At 37.9% G+C, this 21,170-nt stretch overlaps 2 protein-coding genes across 2 annotated transcripts; one reads left to right on the forward strand and one right to left on the reverse strand.

Annotated features, from left to right (window-relative positions):
- Positions 1-5,016: 5,016 nt before the first annotated feature.
- Positions 5,017-11,685, forward strand: LOC121874178 (pre-mRNA-processing factor 6-like). Its single transcript, XM_042378168.1, has 3 exons — positions 5,017-5,203; positions 6,105-6,249; positions 8,193-11,685. Exons 1-3 carry the CDS (start codon positions 5,109-5,111, stop codon positions 10,752-10,754), a joined length of 2,802 nt encoding a protein of 933 aa, XP_042234102.1. The 5' UTR covers positions 5,017-5,108; the 3' UTR covers positions 10,755-11,685.
- A 2,627-nt stretch (positions 11,686-14,312) lies between these two features.
- LOC121874179 (ER membrane protein complex subunit 4-like) lies at positions 14,313-20,851 on the reverse strand. Its single transcript, XM_042378169.1, has 4 exons — positions 20,758-20,851; positions 18,858-19,069; positions 18,057-18,212; positions 14,313-15,672 (listed from the first exon to the last, which is right to left on the reverse strand). The coding sequence occupies exons 2-4, from the start codon at positions 19,059-19,061 to the stop codon at positions 15,514-15,516; spliced, it is 519 nt and encodes a 172-aa protein (XP_042234103.1). The 5' UTR covers positions 19,062-19,069; positions 20,758-20,851; the 3' UTR covers positions 14,313-15,513.
- Between the last annotated feature and the right edge of the window lie 319 nt (positions 20,852-21,170).

A 21,170-nucleotide genomic window follows, 5' to 3' on the forward strand; every position in this document is an offset into this window, starting at 1 on the left:
TTAATGTAAGTGATGGAGACCTGTGCTTGAGGTGGGAGAGTGGAGGATCCTGAGTGATCACCTGTTTATCCTCACCTTTCATTGTTTTACTATTACTAGTTTAAACCCGACCTTCCTTCTCCTACTCTAACAGAGTCCCTGTTCGATGTATAACAGTATACTTTTAAAAAATGCAGAAAAATGCATTTGTTTCATACTTTAATTGCTACTAAAATTAACTGCTAATACCATACATAATATATTTGAAGAAATGTTGTTTTATGGTTACAGAAATGTATATTAATAATCGTACTTAAAAAAAATGTGCTGTTGCAAAATATATCCGCGCGCCTTTGGTACTAAAAAAATCATATAGTATACAGTACAGTAGATATTGGAAGTCATCCCCCTCCCCTTCCACCACAAAAAATAAAATTAAATAAAATCTACGCCAGTGCTTCATACGCATAAACTTCTTCATATCACATATCAAGCTCTTCAGGTAGTTCTTCATTATGGTAATTTTATCACCGAACAGCTGGCGGATGTGTAGGTATTCTGTTCCCCTTCATGTAAATCCATTTTCTACCACGAGACATTGCTGGTGCATTCGTCTAGCCTCGTCCTACCACAGTCATTGTCCCACACATAATACACACTATCTTTTCCCCTCTTAAATTTGACAAAAGGAGAAAAGAAATGTTCGTATGCTGAATATACTACCCGTGAATCTCCCCTCAAAAGACAAAGGGAGTGTGTGTTCTGGCCTTCACCCCGTCCATCGGGTATTGTTCCACATGTCTAATATCGCTCTACGCCTCTGAACGTCCCCCTCTCCTCCTCACATCTGCCTCTCGTTCCTTTCGTCTCCCCTCACCCCCTTCCCACACCCCTACCCTCAACTCCCCTCACATTCTTCTAGTATTACGTTTCTGCCGTGATGGTAAGCTGACAGGAGAAGCCAACTTACGATTATTACAACAGCGATGTGACGCCAAATAACTGTTTGTTTTCCTTTTTTATTTGGCTTTTTTCTGTAAGACCTTCCATGATGGAATATTTTGCATTTTTGACCCGTCGTTACGTTTATGATTTGTATTATTGAACTACTGTTACTGAAAGGTACAAATTTATGTGGTGAACCAATGCACTTATTGTTATCCACCTGCAGCCGAGCGTAGAACCTATCCATCCGTCCTTGTGTCCGTCCCTCCTTCCCCACCAACGCTTCTCATTATTATCGTCTGAACCACTTCACCGATTGACTTCAAATTTGACATGGAGAATCATTACAGCGTCCTTCAGAATTGATTAGCGTATGGACACAATCCAGTGGTTGTCCGTCTATCCCTTGCTCTTAGTTGGTCTGTCCGTACGTTTGGGAGTTGTAAGCACGATTTTCTGAAAATACTTATGGAATTCTAACGAAACTTGGCATTCAGATTTATCACAACAAGATCTCGATCAGTGATCAGTGGTTGTGTCATTATTATTCAGTTACGACCCGCTGGACTGGTGAAACGCTGCTTGACACTTGCCCGCCTCTACTGACAGCCTTGTTTATCATCAGGCTGTTGATGCACTTTGGGGGACAACTAAATTAAACTTTAATGTTTATATTTCAAAAGTAATAAACGTGTTTTTCTTACGAAGTTATTGTGTCTCACGCCTGTCCCAACCTACACACCCACAAGCCCACATAAACATATACAAATCCACACACGCCAAGAAAAAAAAAAGCGCAGATTTAGTCAAGTGCGGGTTTTCAACATTCTGTCGACATGTTCTTCTTCATATAATATTATCGGCACTAAGCACGTGCCCCTTGAAAGCACAAGTTAAAAAACAATGCAAGAATGACATTGTTATTGTACACGCCCCCCCCCAGGTGTCAAGCGTAGTGCTGGACGATATACTGTATACTGAACGTCACACTACATGTGTACAGGTATATTAGTGTTCATAACACTAAACATATAATAAAGTGTTTGGTTGACATTTAAAAATACTGAACATTTGTTAGTCATAATCACATTAAAAATTACGCAACCTCATAATTTATCAATCCCTCGACTGTACAAATAATGAATCCTTCAACTCTACAGAACTGAAACACTGGCAAATAGTGGCACCTGCAGACGGAATGGGAGAGAGGGTGGTGTACTGTGGAGTCCCTACATAATGAGGGACTCTAATGTACTGTACTGTACAGTTCAGGCGTGTGGGGGCCCTGGGCACCACATTGCTTTATTTTAGTAACACACCCACAAGCCATTGTGTTATTAAGTAAAACGCCCTAAAAAAACACTGAGTATCCTCGACCTAGAATATGGGAAATATATTTTTACCTTAAGCTCTAAGTAACCCCTAGGGTTGCCAACTACATACAGCAAAGGAAAACTCATTAGCCAGTTACATAATAAAAGAAAAACTTAAAGAAGCGATTTTTTTTTCTATTTTTAAAGTTGGGTGCCCTGTTCAGCCACGCACTCTGAACATCCCAAAATCCGTCACTGATTATAAGTAAAAAAATATAAAATGCAGTACATGTTTTTGCCAAACCACTTAGTCACTATTGTGCCTAAATTTCAGCTTCCTAGCTTAAAAAATGCCCAGTTATTGCCCACAACTATGAAAACAACAAAATATGCGTAAAATCCAAAAACAAAAACAAAAAATATGCCAACGCACTTTCTTAATATTGTGTCCACATTTCAGCTTTTTAGCTCAAAGTGCCTAAATTATACGAAGGAAGAAGGGTTCCCTAGTTCCTCGGGTTCGATCCCCGAGTGACCCTACCAAACATCGTGGGTTTTCTCAGGGTATTCCACTTTGCTCCTGTACTAACACTGGAGAATAAAGGTGGTAACAGACAACAAACCGACCGCCCGAACGGTAAGTAGAGTATTAAGAGATGGCACTGACTAATCACTCTGGACCTCCTCTACTAAATTTCCAAAGGTCGTCGGGTATCCCTGGACTCCCCAAATCCCCCAGCCGAGTCAGTGCACAGGGACACTCGTAAAACATGACTTAGCCTCTGCTATTACTGTTACAGCCCGATTCAATGTCACGAAGTGTAAGAGGATGCACCTGGGGCGTACCAACGGTAAGGAGGCGTACCATATGTCCCAACGGGATGAAGAAAATGTACTAGTTGAGACTGTGTGTGAGAAGGACCTAAGTGTGTATGTTGACAATGAGCTGAAGTTCTCGGGCCATTGTGAGAAGAAGGTAAATCAGGCAAATAAATTATTGGGTCTTATAAGAAGGTCGTTCAGATATCTAGACGGTCCGTCCCTCGTGACGATCTTCAGGAGTGAAGTGCTTCCCCATCTGGAGTACTGTCACCCCATCTGGTCCCCGAGATATGCTAGGGACTGTCAGTTGGTTGAAAATGTTCAAAGGAGGGCCACCAAACTGGTGCCTGCACTTCGGCATCTCAGCTACCCTGAGAGATTGGAGCGCCTGAACTTGCCTAGCTTATACTACAGACGGGCAAGGGGGGACCTAGTTGAGGTTTATAAGCATCTCAGGGGGCACTACTCAGTTGAGTGTCCTTACTTGGAGCTGGCGGACGCTCGCCCCACAAGGGGTCACAGCTCAAGATTGAAGAAGCCGCAAGTCCAGAAAACCGTGAGGGCAAACTTTTTCGGAGTGAGGGTTGTAAACTCTTGGAACAATCTACCAGAGTGTTGTGACGGCACCGAGTGTGAGCTCTTTCAGAGAAGACTTGACCAACACTGGAGCGGGTTCAGGTACATTCAGGAGCCGGTGCATGCCCAGTATTTGCCAACAGTGCGTGACAGAGACGTGACCGATCGCCCGGGCGGCTAGCGAGCCGACTTTTTGGTGAAGAATATAAAGGAAAAGAGACGTGACCGATCGCCCAAGCGGCTAACAAGCCGATCAGTGGCGAAGAGGATGAAAGTGAAAGAAAGTGAAATTAAATAATGGACAAACACAAGTGTATTTACCTTAAAGTAAAAGCAAAGATTCTCCAGTATATCAGAACTACACAGAACTATACACAGTACAAGAATCGACTCTGCTAGCTGACAGGTTACCGCTGTATGCACTGTTTACACATTCAGGTACAGTCAACTTCTAATGTCCGTTCGTCTCTTCACCTGAAACACGAGATTCAGACTCGTGAAACCGAAGCATTTTATGGACATAATAGTTTGATTTCTTCGTCTACAAAGCATGTTGACATGAAATTACAGCCATATGATCAGTTTTCCGTGTGTTTTACCCCATATTTCCCTCAGCTTTCATGCCCTGCCCACTACAGGCGATTTGTGATTGAACGTAGAGAAAAACGAGAAAAAAAATCAAGCAAAACTGAAGTAAAAGGATGTCGTAGCGTTTTTATTACTTACTATCATCAAACAAGACCTCTAGAAAAATGGACGAATTCTATAAACTGTCTCCTCCACTATTACCTAATTTTGTAATCTGTTGTTTCTGATTAGTTCCCTAGTCAAAGCAAAGGAGCCTTCTGGAAATAAGCACAATGTGGCTTTATTGATTGCCGTTAGCTGAATTTACTTATTTAATTTGTTTACCATTATATGTATACCCGCACTATTATGTACAGTCGCGGACGTAAGTTCGACCCCTGTAAATGAATCACATTCTCCGATTTTACTATGGCTGTCGTATGATGAGGATGTGGTTTTATCTCATTTGGGATTGACGATGTTTTACTGTAAACTTGCGTTGTATATATTTAAGTTAATTCAATTTAAACTTGGATGGCGACTTTACTCAATGAATATTATCAAGTTTATCCATAATATGGCTCGTCAGCAGTTATAATGTAAGTTACCCCTGAAAGTATAAGTTGCGTTAAGAACCGTTTTCTTTAGTTTAACAGCTTTATTATTATTGTTTTCATATGAAATGTTAAGAAACTAAGTGCAAATATACAATTAGTGCATATTTTTATTAAATTTTTGAGTAATAATTAAATCTGTTTTAGTGACTTCTTCAATATCGTCATGTTGATATTTGACAACGTTTGTTTACCTGATCTCACCGTGAGCAATTGTTGTGTTGTCGCTGTGTTCTGTACTTCTACAATATTTCTTCTTTATTATCTTTAGTATTGTAACACAACCACCACGATGGCTGCTCCACCAGCTGCTCTCCTTAATAAAAACAAGAAAAACTTCATAGGCATGCCAGCGCCGCTGGGATATGTAGCAGGTGTTGGCCGAGGGTGAGTTGAGGTGCATCTAGCGTGTTGTAAGCGATTTTGGAATTAGTAACCAGGGTTAGGGTAGTCTTGCGGTCAGGTTAGGTTAGGGAACTTGGTTGACTCGGCTACGTGGCGTTACTAAAGGACTTGTAAATTTTCACCAAATAAAAGTTGCTTATTATCTCAAGTTAACCTTAAGGAGTAAACTTTCATTAGAATTTGATGACGGACTACCCTTTAAGTATTAGCTAATGTTAATAATTGATGATGCCTGCACAGTTCAACCACTCTATTTTCAGCAAATCTTATACCCTATATTGAAAACTTGGTAAAGGTGGAGCAACGGTTTGCACCAGATATAAATTATGAATTTGAACCAAAATTTCTATTGATACTATTTGCATGGTGATGTAACCAACGAAACCTACCTAACCTTACGTAACTTCATAGCCGGGGGATCCCCCAGCATATTAGGCAGAATGAACCTACTTTGATATCTGGTACCAATGAAATCAACTATCTTAACCGGCACGGGAGTGGTGATGATAGGTCCCACATGACTTTTGTTGTATTCACAGAAACTTAAAAACAAACTGCACGAGAGGATTAAAGCAGTTTTGGATCAGTTTATAGGTACACTTGTCAACAGAAGTCCTGGTGCCTTGCCTGCCTCTTTATGAACCCAGAGATTCAGAGACCTCATAAGTTTCTCAATCATATTGGTGTAGCATTATGACAGGCTTTCAGTGTGGGTGTAGTTACAAAGCTTCCCTGAAAATGGCTGTTGACATGACAGTCATTTGGATGTTTCATACCCACCTGCCACATGGTTCACAGTGGTCATGTCAATAAACACTTTCTTCATATCCTGCAAATATGCCTTCTTTTTATATATATTATAATGATGATTTTACCGTTTCAGAGCAACAGGATTCACCACTCGTTCTGATATTGGTCCAGCACGTGATGCCAACGATGTCTCGGACGACCGACATGCACCACCAAGTAAGCGAAAGAAAAAAGATGATGATGATGATGAAGATCTGAATGATGCCAATTATGATGAGGTAAAAACTATATGAAATTACTCGTTTTCATAAGATCCATTTGATCTTGTACAATAGCATTCTTCATGCATTATTTCCCCTTAAAGCAATCCACTTTTCCCCATTGTTTTGTTTGAGATGGTTGAAAACTACATGACCTGTTGTAATTCTTTTTAAGACTTGTTTGTTTATAGTAAGTAACTATTTTTCTGGAATGCAATTTATTACATCTTAGTATAATTTGTTGCAAAAGTGAGTAATCTTATTTATTGTTACCCTTCCAAAAAATCCCTGCCAATTTGGGAGATACTTTATATTTCATAGTTATGTAATGTGCTGCATTATTTAATGGTGTTGTGATCATAGAACACTGTACACCATGAATTGTCCAGGACATGTATCTCCCCCATCAAGATGAATGAGACTAAAAAAAAGAAAATGCAGTGAAGATGGGATGTGTATACAGTATATAGAATATATACATAGTGAGTTTGGGGACCTGTGAAAGACAGGTGCAGTACCGACCTGTATGTTACTGATGGCTAAAACTTTGAGAGTTGTTTCCATTTGATCAACAATGGATGTGAACATATCATAGAGTTGCTGCTAAAATGAAGAGATATTTTTCATGTACAGTCCGCTCAAAAAAGGATCTGAAAAGTGCAGTCTGAGGGATGTTAAAACGAACAATACAACCACTGTTGTCTGGGCACTGTTGCCTCGGTGTTGGGGGCGTGAGTAGTCGTAGGTGCCGCAACTGCTTATAACCAGGGTAGATTATCTTTATAATTACAAGTATCCATCGACATGTTAACTGTAAACATTGCATTATAGTCATACCTGTATGAAAACAGTATAATCACCATACATAGATGTTTGATACCCTATGTGAAACACAGTATCGATGACAGGGTAAAGTTACCATGTTGCTATGAACCCAAACAATGTGTTCTGGACATGGGAGGTGGTTACACCAAATATTTATTCAATAAACGTGAGATGCCATTACTGTTTACCTTACCTATTAGTATAACATACCCTAATATCTAATACATGTATGCATACCAAATGCTACGTATTGATACAGTAAGCACATGCATTTAATTGTTGTTGCGCAGAGGAACATTTAAGCATTACCACGCACATATTGTTTACTGTATGTGTCTAACATGGATAATGTCTTTTAGACTGCCATTTCCTGTTAATATAACCATAATAATTATATTCATATAAAACACGTTAATGACAAACGGCAGGAAACGTCTTATATATTACTTGGCAGCCATTGTGGCATGCAGGGCTACCACCTCTACGCCTGGTCCGCTACCATTTCCCCAAAATATACATTCGATGTGTCATATTATCATGAGCAATATTTTTCAGATACTTTTTTGAGCAAATGTACCTGCAGCTCTAACATTATTTATACTGTCAGTATCTTCCTTACTTTATTTTACTCTTCCTTTGTTTATATGGTGATGTTACTCATCAATTACTTTCATTTTTAACATCTTTTTTTCTTAAAGTATTACTGCCATTAAAAAAATCTTATTCATTTCATGGAATATTCAGTCTATTTGGTAATACTGTACAGCATTGACTGCCAACTCAAGAGAGGGTTACTGGAGCATTACATATTTGCTGTAATGACTGCCAATTCAATTACTTATACTAACCCTTTGGTAGACAAGGAGGTAGCATGGCCAGTGCTGCACTCGACCACATTCACTTCCCCAAGTTGTAAACTTAGGTACCCATTTACACCTGGGTGAACTGGTAGTGTCCGGGGATCGAACTACTGACCCCTGGAACAGGAGGCAAGTGCTGTAATCAATCAGTTGCAGCACTCCAACAAAATAGAATTAAAGAGTACTAAATATTATCTCATTATTATGGATGAGCCAGTTATTCTTGTTAATTACAATAATAAATGTTATCTACATAGATTTGTTTGTTCCTTTCAGTTTAATGGTTATGGAGGATCACTATGTAGCAAAGATCCCTATGATAAAGATGATGAAGAAGCTGATGCCATTTATGATGAAATTGACAAACGAATGGACGAGAAAAGGCGGGAATATCGTGAACAACGACTGAAGGCTGAACTTGAGAACTATCGTCAGGAGCGCCCCAAGATCCAGCAGATGTTTACCGACCTTAAGCGAGAGCTAGCCAATGTGTCAGAAAATGAATGGAGCACAATTCCAGAAGTAGGCGATGCAAGGAATAGGAAGCAGCGTAACCCAAGATCAGAGAAGTTTACACCCTTACCTGATAGTGTTCTTTCACACAACCTTGGCGGGGAGAATGTGACCACTATAGATCCTGGCTCTGGACTTGCTTCAATGATGCCTGGGACATCAACCCCAGGAATGCTGACCCCAAGTGGTGATCTTGACCTACGTAAAATTGGACAAGCACGTAACACCTTGATGGGTATGAGACTGAATCAAGTGTCAGATGCTGTGGGTGGTCAGACAGTGGTGGATCCCAAAGGCTATTTGACTGACCTCCAGAGTATGATCCCACAGTATGGAGGGGATATAAATGATGTGAAGAAGGCAAGGTTACTTCTGAAGTCTGTTCGAGAAACAAATCCAAATCATCCTCCTGCTTGGATTGCATCAGCACGTCTTGAGGAGGTGACGGGCAAAATTCAGTCGGCTCGGAACCTTGTTATGAAAGGTTGTGAGATGTGTCCCAAGTCAGAAGATGTGTGGCTTGAAGCAGCTCGACTTCAGCCTCCTGATATGGCTCGTGCTGTGATTGCGCAAGCTGTTCAGACACTCCCTCATTCACCAAGAATATGGATCAAGGCTGCTGATCTAGAGTTAGAGTTAAAGGCAAAGAAACGAGTATATCGTAAGGCCCTGGAACAGATCCCTAACTCTGAGCTTTTGTGGAAACTAGCTGTTGAACTGGAAGAGGAAGAAGATGCTAAGATTCTTCTAAGTCGAGCTGTTGAATGCTGTCCCACATCAGTAGATCTGTGGTTGGCCTTGGCACGATTAGAAGTATATGAAAATGCCAGAAAAGTTCTTAACAAAGCACGTGAAAATAACCCAAAAGATCGTCAAATTTGGATCACTGCAGCTAAACTAGAGGAAGCCAATGGTAACAATGCTTTGGTTGGCAAGATTATAGAACGAGCTATTTCGACACTACAAGCTAACATGGTTGATATTAATCGGGACTTCTGGATCAAGGATGCCATGGAAGCAGAGCATGCAGGAGCTGTTCTGACTTGTCAGTCCATTATCAAAAATATAGTTGGTTATGGAGTTGAAGATGAAGACAGGAAGCATGCATGGATGGAAGATGCAGACAGCTGTGCCACTCAGGGTGCCTTTGAATGTGCACGTGCCATCTATAGTCATGCTCTCTCGGTGTACCCCAAGAAAAAATCTGTTTGGCTGGCTGCTGCACACTTTGAGCGTAGTCATGGAACTAGGGAATCTTTAGAAACTTTACTGCAGCAGGCAGTGACACACTGCCCACAGGAGGAAACACTCTGGCTTATGGGTGCTAAATCCAAGTGGCTTGCTGAGGATGTTCCAGCAGCTCGGTCAATCCTTGCATTAGCCTTTAAAGCCAATCCAAACTCTGAAGAGATTTGGTTAGCTGCCGTCAAACTGGAATCTGAGAATAACGAGTATGAGCGAGCTAGGCGTTTGCTTTCAAAAGCTCGTTCTCAAGCAGCCACTGCCAAGGTCATGATGAAGTCTGCTCACTTGGAGTGGGCACTGGGTAATTTGGATTTAGCCAAAACTTTACTTGATGAAGGTATCAAAGAAGTGGGTGACTTTGCTAAACTGTGGATGATGAAAGGACTGATCTTAGAACAGCAGGGTCAAAAAGATGCTGCATGGGAAGTATATAGGGATGCTGTTAAACGATGTCAATCATCTATTCCTCTGTGGAGGTTATTGGCATCTTTGGAGGAACGGCAAGGAAGACTAGTTACTGCAAGAGCTACTCTGGAGAAGTCAAGAGTTAGAAATCCAATGAATGATGAACTGTGGTTGATGGCAATTCGTCTCGAACTTAGAGCAGGTCAACGTGAGGTGAGTCGATCACTGATGGCACGTGCACTTCAGGAATGCCCTACTTCTGGCATCCTGTGGGCACAAGCAATCTTCCTAGAGGATCCAGCACAGAGAAAGAGCCGAAGTGTAGATGCCCTTAAACGTTGCCAGGATGATGCACACGTTGTGCTAGCTGTTGCAAAAATGTTTTGGATGGAGGGCAAAAAGAACAAGGCCCGGGAGTGGTTTAATAAGACTGTCAAAATTGATCCAGATCTGGGTGATGCTTGGGCTTGGTATTACAAAATGGAAATATTATTTGGCTCAGAAGACCAACAGCTGGAAGTAAAGAAACGGTGTATTGCAGCTGACCCACACCACGGTGAGCATTGGTGTACACTTTCTAAACTTATTCATAACTGGAGAAAGAAGACCCCAGAAATTCTTCAACTTGTTGCAGACAAACTACCTATTCCTGTTATGAACAGAGAAGTTTACTAGGGTGACAATTAGTGTATATTATATCTAGTATTAATAGTATTTAATTTATATTACAATCATGTACAGTGGAGTCTTTATAATTTGCGTATTAGGTACCAGAAAACAACATGAATTTTCAAATCGCTAATTATATTTTAATTACTTTAAATTTATATTAATTTGTTTGATTCCATAGGCCAAGAAATACTCAAACTATTCCAAAACTGCTTTTAATAAACACTAATCATCATACATAATAAATAAAAAATTACAGTAACTCATAGATATTGTACAAAAACATTTGTTCTATATTAAATAAACAGCTCCTTTTCTTTTCATAATTTTATGTGGGTTATGCCAGTACACCAACATGGAGACAGGCAGGTGCTAGGCTGGCTGTGACCACACTATATGTACAGTACTTCCGAAGCAAGTACAGATAACCAGGGCGGGTCACTCACCATGCTGCCACAACAATGTCGACAAAGAACCAAGAATTTAGTAGTACCACAAATAACCCGACTTTTTTGGGGGGGGGTTTATTAACCTGGTACCAAATAAAAGTAAATAATATGGGAATTATTGTGAAATTGCAGTGTTATATTAATGAGGTCAGATATTCACCATTTGGGACTACCGGGTATGTGTATGGGAGTGTTTAGTCCACCAGCCAACTGTCCTGCCTCCCACAAACAATTCACTTACTACTTTTCATTTGTCTTATTTTATAGTTTTTTTTATACAGTATTATATTTTCTTTATTTCTTATATTGCTACAACCTTTATGGTTTCTTATGTAAACAAACACTGTGGCACTCGGCTGTAAATTTGAATATAGTGGTCCCTCAGTTGACGAGCACAATCCGTTCTAGAAGGTTGCTCATTAACCAAAAAACACGTTAACCGAAACCACTGTTTCAATGGGTTTTTGGGTAATTGGTTCCAGCTCACCGAAAATTGCCTAAATTCACAAAAAAAAAGGTAGAAAAGTACACTTACTTTGAGGTGTGTATGTAGAAGGCTCCTGGATGATGATGATGGGAATCAGAATGGGGTGGAGGAGAAGGGAGAAGAGAAGGCATTGGGGTGGAAGAGACGTCACCCCATGGCGCCATTTTACCCATAAAATTTCAGTTCTCGGTGTAATTCAAGATTATTTTCTTTAAATCAATACTGCACTGCATAATATGTAAAATAAATTTAAAATGACTAATAAGTTGCTTGCAAACAAACAAATCGTTTAGTTGAAGAGAGTCTCAAGCAAGATGTTGCCTCCACTGAAAAGACACAAAGACTGACACCTGTTTGGTGTGTTGAGAGGCTGGATGGCGTGCATAAAACTAGTTTCCTTACCTTCAATTATGTTCAATAATTGTTAAAATGACTAAAAAAATTAATATTAAACTTAAAATTATTGAATAGTATAAACTTCTTGATATTTACTAAAATGGTAAGGAATATAAACCCTTGAACCGATTACTATATTGGCAGACTAATGCTACAGCTGGTGGACCGCCAAATGCAAGCGAAAACATGTTGAGGTTGGCTCGTAAGAAACTCATTAATCGAGGGATTGCTCGTTAACCGAAGTTAAGAATCTTATGGAAGGTAACTCAATAACTGAAATCTCGTTAACCGAGGGACCACTGTACCTGACAAGGAAATTTATAAAAGGTATACATACTGTAGTAACGGAGGTAATGGCGAATTTAAGAATGCATATTTGTATTTCGTGAACTATTGAGACTCCACTGTATAATTGAACTACACTACTGTACTTGTAAAGGTGTTTATAAAATTTCTGTTGTCACCCCATTCATTCATCTCATAGATCACACCCAAAGCATTATCAAAATACAAAGTAGAAATTTATAATGCACTTGATCACTTATTCATCTGCACCTCTGTACACTGTATGTATTGTTAAATAATTACTTGGTACAAAAGCACTCTTTAAATGCATTTCCCTTGTGGTACAATGTCAGCATTAATGTGAAAAAAATTTTTGCAAATAAACACACCAATAGAAGATTCACCGAGTGTTGAAAAAGCACTGCTATTGTAAATACTGAACCCTATTAGCTTTTCCCTGTAAAATATCTAACAAAGTGTAGAATTGTTACAGCAGTTAATGTAACAGTTTAGTTTGTTTAAATAAGCAAATATTGTATGTATCCTTTAATTTTTATATACAGTATATAAAAGATAACTAACTGCTTTTCTCATTCTATCCTTAAAACAAGGTTCAGTGTACAGTACACATCTCACACATCATTCAGGGGTAATTTTATCCACGTTGCCTACCGGTAGTTTGGATAATACTGTATACCACTATATGACGTTTCTATAGGTCTTCCATAGCAGTTTATATTTTGTGTAACCTTTCTGTTTTTAGTATTACTGTACTGTACATGTGGACATGTGAAACAATGAGACCAAATAATGGAAATGCGACCATCTTTGTAGGGTCTGTATTATGGGATAAAAACTTGAAGCATAATAATTCCTCTTGTTTCATTCAGTATTGAAGAATCTGATAGATTGTTGTTTTACTCAAAACCTAAAATAACATTGTGTATGGGCAGTCTGTGACTATGAACATCAGGAGTGAACTGAGCTTTTAAAATACTGTATGATATTCTGCATTTTGGATTGAAGGCCAAGTAGAGAACAGTTTTGTTTTAAAAACATCTTGGCAAGAATAGGTTGCCCACCCTCACAATGAGACAGTCTGGAAGAAAGAGTTAAGAACATAATTTTATGCTGTAAATTATTACCTCACTTGAGACAATGACTAATGTATTTACTCGAACATTGACCTAACTTACAGTAGCCTCAGAAAATTTACAACACATCTCAAGGGTTTGTCTTGCATCTCCTATTCTCCCCCGGAGTGCCTCATATATCATGGCAGTAACAGTAAACGAATGACAGCAAATAAAGGGGGTTTGAGAAAGCGAACACGTGCAAGAAAACTTATTTTTCTCAAATGAGCTTTTTCAAGCTATGATGCTGACCTGATTCTTAACACAGTAACATGCAGCTATGCCCAAAAAGGATGGAAAAATTAAAGATGTCTAGCAATGGTAACAATAATGAAACTAAGATTTGTTCATCTTATTAAACCCAATGAAATGTAGTTCACCCAAGCCACCTACTGTATGTTAGCTCCAGCCCATAAACGGTGGCCAACATCAACGGATGTTCCTTACATTCCATTTTTTTGTGTATATGAGGTGGATTAGGGTGTCCATATGAAATCTTTTTCCAAAACATAGGAAATATATTTATTGTCCAGCAAAGTGTCTTTACTAATTGTTTCATTTACAATCATAATTCCTTACCTGATGAAGTCATAAAAATATCTTCTACAAATCTGAGTCATGGAAGATTAGATAAACTCTTACTATCTCACAACTATTTTGACCCAAAAACTACAATATTCCAATACATTTAAGATTTTTTTACAACACGCTACAGTACAGTACTACCTAAATTTGTTAGTTTTCTCTACAGTACATAATCTCTAAAGCATTAATATGATATAAAATTAGTTTCTACAATTACAAACAATACATGTGAGTGTTCCAGTTTTTATTTTCAATAAATATTCAAATACAATAATGTAATAATGTACTGTAACTACAAACAGACAATATCTAAAAGTTCATGGTGAAAACTATCATACTACTCGTACATATCTTACAGTCTGCATTCAGTCCTGTAGTCATTACCCTTTAATAAACTTACTTTTAGTTGAATTTATACTGGCATAAAATGCACCTACCGTACCATGAGAGACTGGTGAACCGCTTGAGTACAGCATCATACCAAATGGTGTCATTATACTGTACTTAAGAAGTTACACATTCAAATGAAACAATGTCAAAGGTGGAATATGCAGATTGAAAGTAAAGTACTGTACCTACAAGATAGCCCAATATTACTATTTCATAACCCATATACTGTAACATTGAACAGTACTGTGCAACTTATTTTCAAATAATTTTTAATCTGTCATCAGTTTCATTCAGTCAAATACACCACAACAAATACATACATGGATATATGGCTACAGGCATCCATTACACTTAGAAATGCATTTCCTTAAAAACTTTTCAGTACAATGGAAAAGTAACATGGTTGTGGGTAAAATGGACCCAATCCTAGTAGGCCCCAATCTAACCAACTGAACTAGACAATCCTAATGATTAGGTTGGGGCCCATTTGAGTCATCATACAACACAGTTACATGGCATCCCTCTAATGCTCTTTATCTGAAGATTGCTCTCTGGTCACTTAAGTCTGCACCTTATTTTAAATCTTTCTTTTTTTTCATCCTTGTAACTATGTACTTAATAATCTCACCTTTCTTTTGATTTATTATTTCACCATCACAAAACTTTTTCTGCCGTCATACTGTATAGGATGGTTGTGCAGATGCTGTTACCACTTCCTAACATTTAGCAATTAATGAATTACCCAACTGCCTTAACAGGATGTTATTCCACACAAGGGTTGTTCCATCATCTGCACCTGCACTCTGGGTGGGAATTGACCCAAAAACCCATCCCTTGTGAAGAGAACACTACAGTGTATCACTGACTTACAGAGAAGCAGGATTTTGAATAAATTATACTTGGCATTCAGATCTTTGGGTACCAACATAAACAAAGTTATATTCAGACATAAACATAACTTCTTGTAAAATTCAAAGTAAAAATAATGCTAGAGTACAATAAAAACCTTAAATGTCTATCCTCTGATCCCTGCATGTGGCCTACAAGAGCGTCATTCCACCATGTGAGAACTCCATCTGGATAGCAGGTTCTTGGAAGGCCAGCCAGTCAGAGGCATGGGTTGGAAGAATACCCATACTATGACATTTGTATACTGCCAGACCAACATTAACCAGATTACCCAACAGATAGATGAGTTTCTGTGAAAGAATGAAAAGAGTGGTTGATATATAAAGTCTGCCTTTGTTTATAAATATTAACCACAATAAATGTTAAGAATATGACTTAATGATACCTACAACACAAAATAAATTACTGCATTCAGTTAATGCAACAGAGACCATATCACTTATTTATCTTAACTGAATGAGAATGGATAATACAGAAGTTTGATTATGAATCAGGATCATAAATGAGCAAAGTTGTACATTAGTGAAGTCAATATTTTATGGGAAATAATCGGTTTAGGTTCAGGCACCTACCAAAATGACACCCACAAAAATAAAAAAATAAATAAAAAACCCTGAGGGACCAACACTTTCTGCAGTGCAATTGGTTGCATCACTGCTATTTCATGGGGGATATTTCTTCTCTATTGCAGCACAGCCAGTTACATGATGTGAGATGAAGGTTGGGCAGATCAGAGCAAGACAACACATCATATGTTAACTTTGTTTATTACAGGCAAGAGCACCAATAAGCAGCCACCTTGTGAGCATAAAGTGTCATGGCAATGTGGTACAGTACATTGTTTCTATTACCCTGTACAGTACTGTAATAGATATTACAGGAAATCATTTAAAAAATTCTTTGACTAACCATTTCATTGTCAAGTCTATCAATCACATTGTGATTTCCCTACAAAAAATGTGTCTGGGCAGCAAAACATCCATATTGACTTCATTTACATTCTGCAAAATCAGCATCATACAACACAGGTATTACCCAACTTACATAATGATTCCATTCCTAAAAAATCTTTTATAATTTACTTTTTTATATACTGAAGCTCATTCTCCCATACACTCTCAGTATAAAAGCTGAGATACATTTCTAAGATTTTTTTCCTCTTTGCAAAACATCTTAAAAGTGACATAATACAGGTACAGACAAACAGTACTGTATATGTTTTGAATCTCATTTGTTTGTGTAAAAAAGTATTATAAACTAATAAAAAAATACTGTAGTAAGTTAAATATATGTAGTACAGTACAGTACTGGAGAGTAAAAATTTCATAGCCGTACTTATGAGAGACTGGATGAGATTTGAAACAAAGTGAATAGCATGAAATGTTAAGCCAACATCTATAATACATATACCGTGCTGTACTAATGTAGTAATAATATGATGTCCATTACAATCTCTAAAAAAAACCAAAAAAAATCCCATGCTCGACCCCTGACGAGTTATTACATCAATCTAAATTTCCGCTGCTTTCTTTATACTGTATAGCACAGATGCTGCCATCAGCCAACAGCCACTACACTCTCACTCTCTCATGTGTTGCCAGCAACATTTACACTTCCAAACTTTTGTTCACTTCCTAGTCCCACAATTTCTTTTACAACTCTACACCTTTACTGTACATAATTAGCAAAAGAAATGTAAGAAAACAGAAAGATTTTCTTTAGTTAAATTTTCCACATACTCTGTACAGTACTACACGAGTATAAATAACAAGAAATTGGACAATCAGGCAACGGACTCAGTGAGTGTGTGGTGGTAGGAACAAGACTGTGTCCATAATGAGACACTGAAAGCTTATTTGTAGACTTAATAACATTGCAAATATTAGAGAAAAAATTAATAAGTTGGTAAAACAAGTACAGTAAGCATACTGGTACGTAGTAAAAAACTACACTACAATTTTAGCATATTTTCATTATTACTTAAGAAAAATCAAGTTAACTTCGAGGTTTTTGTTCGTAAATCAAAGAATTGGAAAAAAAATTTTAACTTTAAATTTATAGAAATCAAAGTGTCATAAATTGAGGACTGCCTATACTGTACTGTACTGTACATCATTTTACAGGGTTAGATTTTTCGACTGATGCTGGCTAAAAGATCCTGGCTGCCCTACAGTCCTGTCATGCTGGGCTAGAAATTGCCTATGGTGGCTATAGTACAGTACCATGGTTGTTAAAACGGTGCACAATATATAATGTGGATACTAAACACGGAGTTGGCAAGGGGTTACTGTGCACAGTTTCACTGACACATAAGTAATAAAGGTTAACATGGCAAGGTTAGGTTCTAGGGTCAAGACTCTTTCCTCTGGAGTACATCTCAGTTTATGATGGGTCTTATAGGTCTAATTATTGGGGGGGTGGAACACATCTCGACTCTTAACAAACACAATATCTTACTGTACTCAAGGGAAAAAGAGCTAGAGGTGCACTGGAGATAGATGGTGAATGGTAAAGTGTTAAGTCTTTTGGAATTCATGATTGGCTGTTTCCTGTAATCCCAATGAAAAAAAAGACAAATTTACCTACTGATCCAAAGTTATAAGAGCCAGTTCCCAGAGATATGTTTTTGTTTCTAATAAAAAAATTGGTATAAGAATTGAAGCATTTAACTCACCTGTAGGCCAGCATGTGTCCCCTCAATGGTTTTAAAAGTAGCATTTGTAGCCCAGAGTGCCTTGATTGGCCGCAACAACATCATGCCTACCATCATGATGGGAAATATACTGATGCTGCTTCCTGCCATGAACATCAAAAACAGGTTCATTGGTACCTGGAAAAGGAACATTTAAGTGGTAAAATACATGATCTAAGGCATATTTCCTTGACAGAAACACAAGAATGTTTTATAATTTGGAATCTATCAAGCCTTATATTTTAATAGAAATATTTTTTTTTCATAAAAAATAAATTAAGGTTGTGTCAAACACTTATTTTTTATTTATTTTTTTTAAACCAAGATATCAAGGTACCCATATTTGTACAGTGTAAAATATAACACAACTCAATTCTATACAGGTAGAGTATACGAATATTTGCTCTACAAATTTTCACTTACGTATATGAATACGTATTCTATTCTTACTACTGTACTGTATATGAAAGCTATTCTCGCTTATACAAATGATGGTCTGTTAATGTAATGTACCATACTAATGTGTTAGGTACTGCAATACAGTGGTTAAGTAGTAGATTACTAATTTACAGATGACAATCCTAATCTCTATGAATATGAACTGCTTTGCTTCTCACATGCACTACAAAAAAATTATTGTGTACCCAGTAGGGACCAAAAGCAAACAGTTCAACCTGATTATAATTGCAAGTTTACAATTACTACAACCAAACCAAAGTCAAACATAATCACAAACAACAGATGCTTCTGGTAGCTTGATAAGATAATAACATAAACACTTACAGACTTAAGAGGACTGAGTGCCGTGTCCCAGGCTTTCTTAATAACCAGGTTTGGGTCGCCCTGTCTGTTGGCCTCAGCATGAACCTGATTCACTGAACTTCTATAACCAGGCGGGGCAGGCAGGTTGTCACTACCACGCTCTCCTCTCCGGCCAGCCAAGTCTAGGGCCCATTTACGTCTGTGAGCAATAGCACGGTTGGCCATCTTGATGACTGTAACATAAAAAGAATCAGAACATGATAAACCTTCTTCAGTTCAAACATGTTAATAAAGAAGTGGTGCCCCAGGTATTTTTTTAATTACCCTTTCCTCAGTCATCACCTGTTAAGAATTTTTAAATTATTGGGGTGGAATGCCAAATAATAAAAAAATAAATAAAAATTACTTGAATTATAACCAGAAATGGAAAAGGGAACCAAAACAAACTAGCTAACTGAATTTTTTTATATACAGTATACAATTATAAACAAATTTCCAGTGATTCTGAAACTTACCTACAATTCAATTTATATTCTAAGTACTATGTGTAAACTGAACTACAGTACTGCGCTGTATAGGTCAAGACCGAACAGTATGTACAGTACAAGGTGATGAAAATTTTTTTGCAATTTCATAAAGTACTTCTGGTGCTAACCATCTTCTCCACCTTTACCAAAAAGTGTTTTAGAATTGTCTAATTCTAAACAATTGATTGCAAAGATAAAATTCCTAAGATTCTCTTGTTGTTTGAAGGTAAAATACTGTAATACCCATTTTATGAATACAGTGGATATTTTGCCAAAACCAATAGGTACTACCTGGGAAGACATTGTAAGCATCTTATTGCCTAATGGTAGACCCTGCTGCCATATGGCACCACAAAAATTGTGACAAAGTCCCAGGTTGCTGATCTGACCTTCTGCTTTATTTACACACAAATGCAGGGTTTCAGTTGTTTCTCTTACTTTGACAACACAACATACATGTATTGTTTCTCACAATTTATCTCTTTTTATTATTATTATTATTATTATTATTATTATTATTAATATATTTTCGCTACCTGGCAATGATGTGGGTCATTGACCTGTGCCTTGGTGGAGTAATCCCGTAAAAAAAAAGTTTCTATAGCACTATTTTACTAAGAGTGCACTCTGATTGGCTAAGTACTTTCTGTTTAATATGATGGGGGGTCCGCCCCCCGGCTTGGAAGTTAAGTAAGGATAGGTATGTTTCTTTGGTTGGTTAGGTCAGGTTCTATTAGGTTCTAGTAAATGTTGCCTCTTTTATAAGGATAAAGTTTCCATGCACAACAGAAATATGGTGAAGTATGTTTATAGTTACACAACGATTGACTCACGGCGAAATAAATGCCAAATGCTGCCAGTCACGGTCAACTATAGTTCTTGCATTGTTCGCCGGTGAAGGACGATTAGCCAATCAGAGCACACTCACGGTAAAATAGCGTTAATAGGAACTAAGCTGGCCATGGCAAAATATCCACTGCCTTTTATGGATGACTAATAGTGCACCTTAATATTATAATGTAAACAGTGGCACATATTATTTTACACTTGTAAAATACAAGATTACCTTGATTTCAATTAATTCACAGACAAATGTTATCGAATAACGGAAATTACAAATGCCATCCCGATGGACCAGCCCCCAGACCCTACTTCCCTCTGAGAGAGCTCCAGGCTAGAGTGACAATCCAAGCCTTCAAAATAAGTACTTTTTGCCGCTTCTTATCCACTCGGGTCACTGGACTACATCTGGCGCCTGTCAATAATCTTGCCAGGATTTCAGTGGCCTACATGAATTTTCTTTGCTCAGAGTATTCTTGTGCTGAGACACGAAATACCCGGTTTTCCAGTTAGTATTCTTTATATAACTACAAAACAAAAAATCTAATACTCACATAATTAATGAAAATATGTAAAAACTAAGAACTTCTACTGGCTCGTGTTTACCAAGAGTCAGCTGAGACTCACTGAGTGTCACTTGTTCGTCGTCGCCGCGGCAGCACATCCGGATTCGTGTTATGACGTCATCCCTCCATGACGCCAAGAACACTACTTCACAATGTGGTGTCTTTTATACCACACTACACTATCTAAAGCCTACTTTTAATCTATATAATTATCTTTTCAGTAAATACAGAATTAAAAAATTAAATCATATATATTAATTGATTTCTTTAAAATCGAGAATATGTACAAGGTTTACAAGAACATTTAAACGAAATTTATATACTTGCACTCGTGCAATCAGTCGATCATATTTGATAAAACAGAAACATAGGAACACTTAATTAATATGAATTAAAGAGCT

Source organism: Homarus americanus, unplaced genomic scaffold (assembly GCF_018991925.1).
Source record: "Homarus americanus isolate GMGI-L3 unplaced genomic scaffold, GMGI_Hamer_2.0 scaffold49667, whole genome shotgun sequence".
NCBI lineage: Eukaryota > Metazoa > Arthropoda > Malacostraca > Decapoda > Nephropidae > Homarus > Homarus americanus.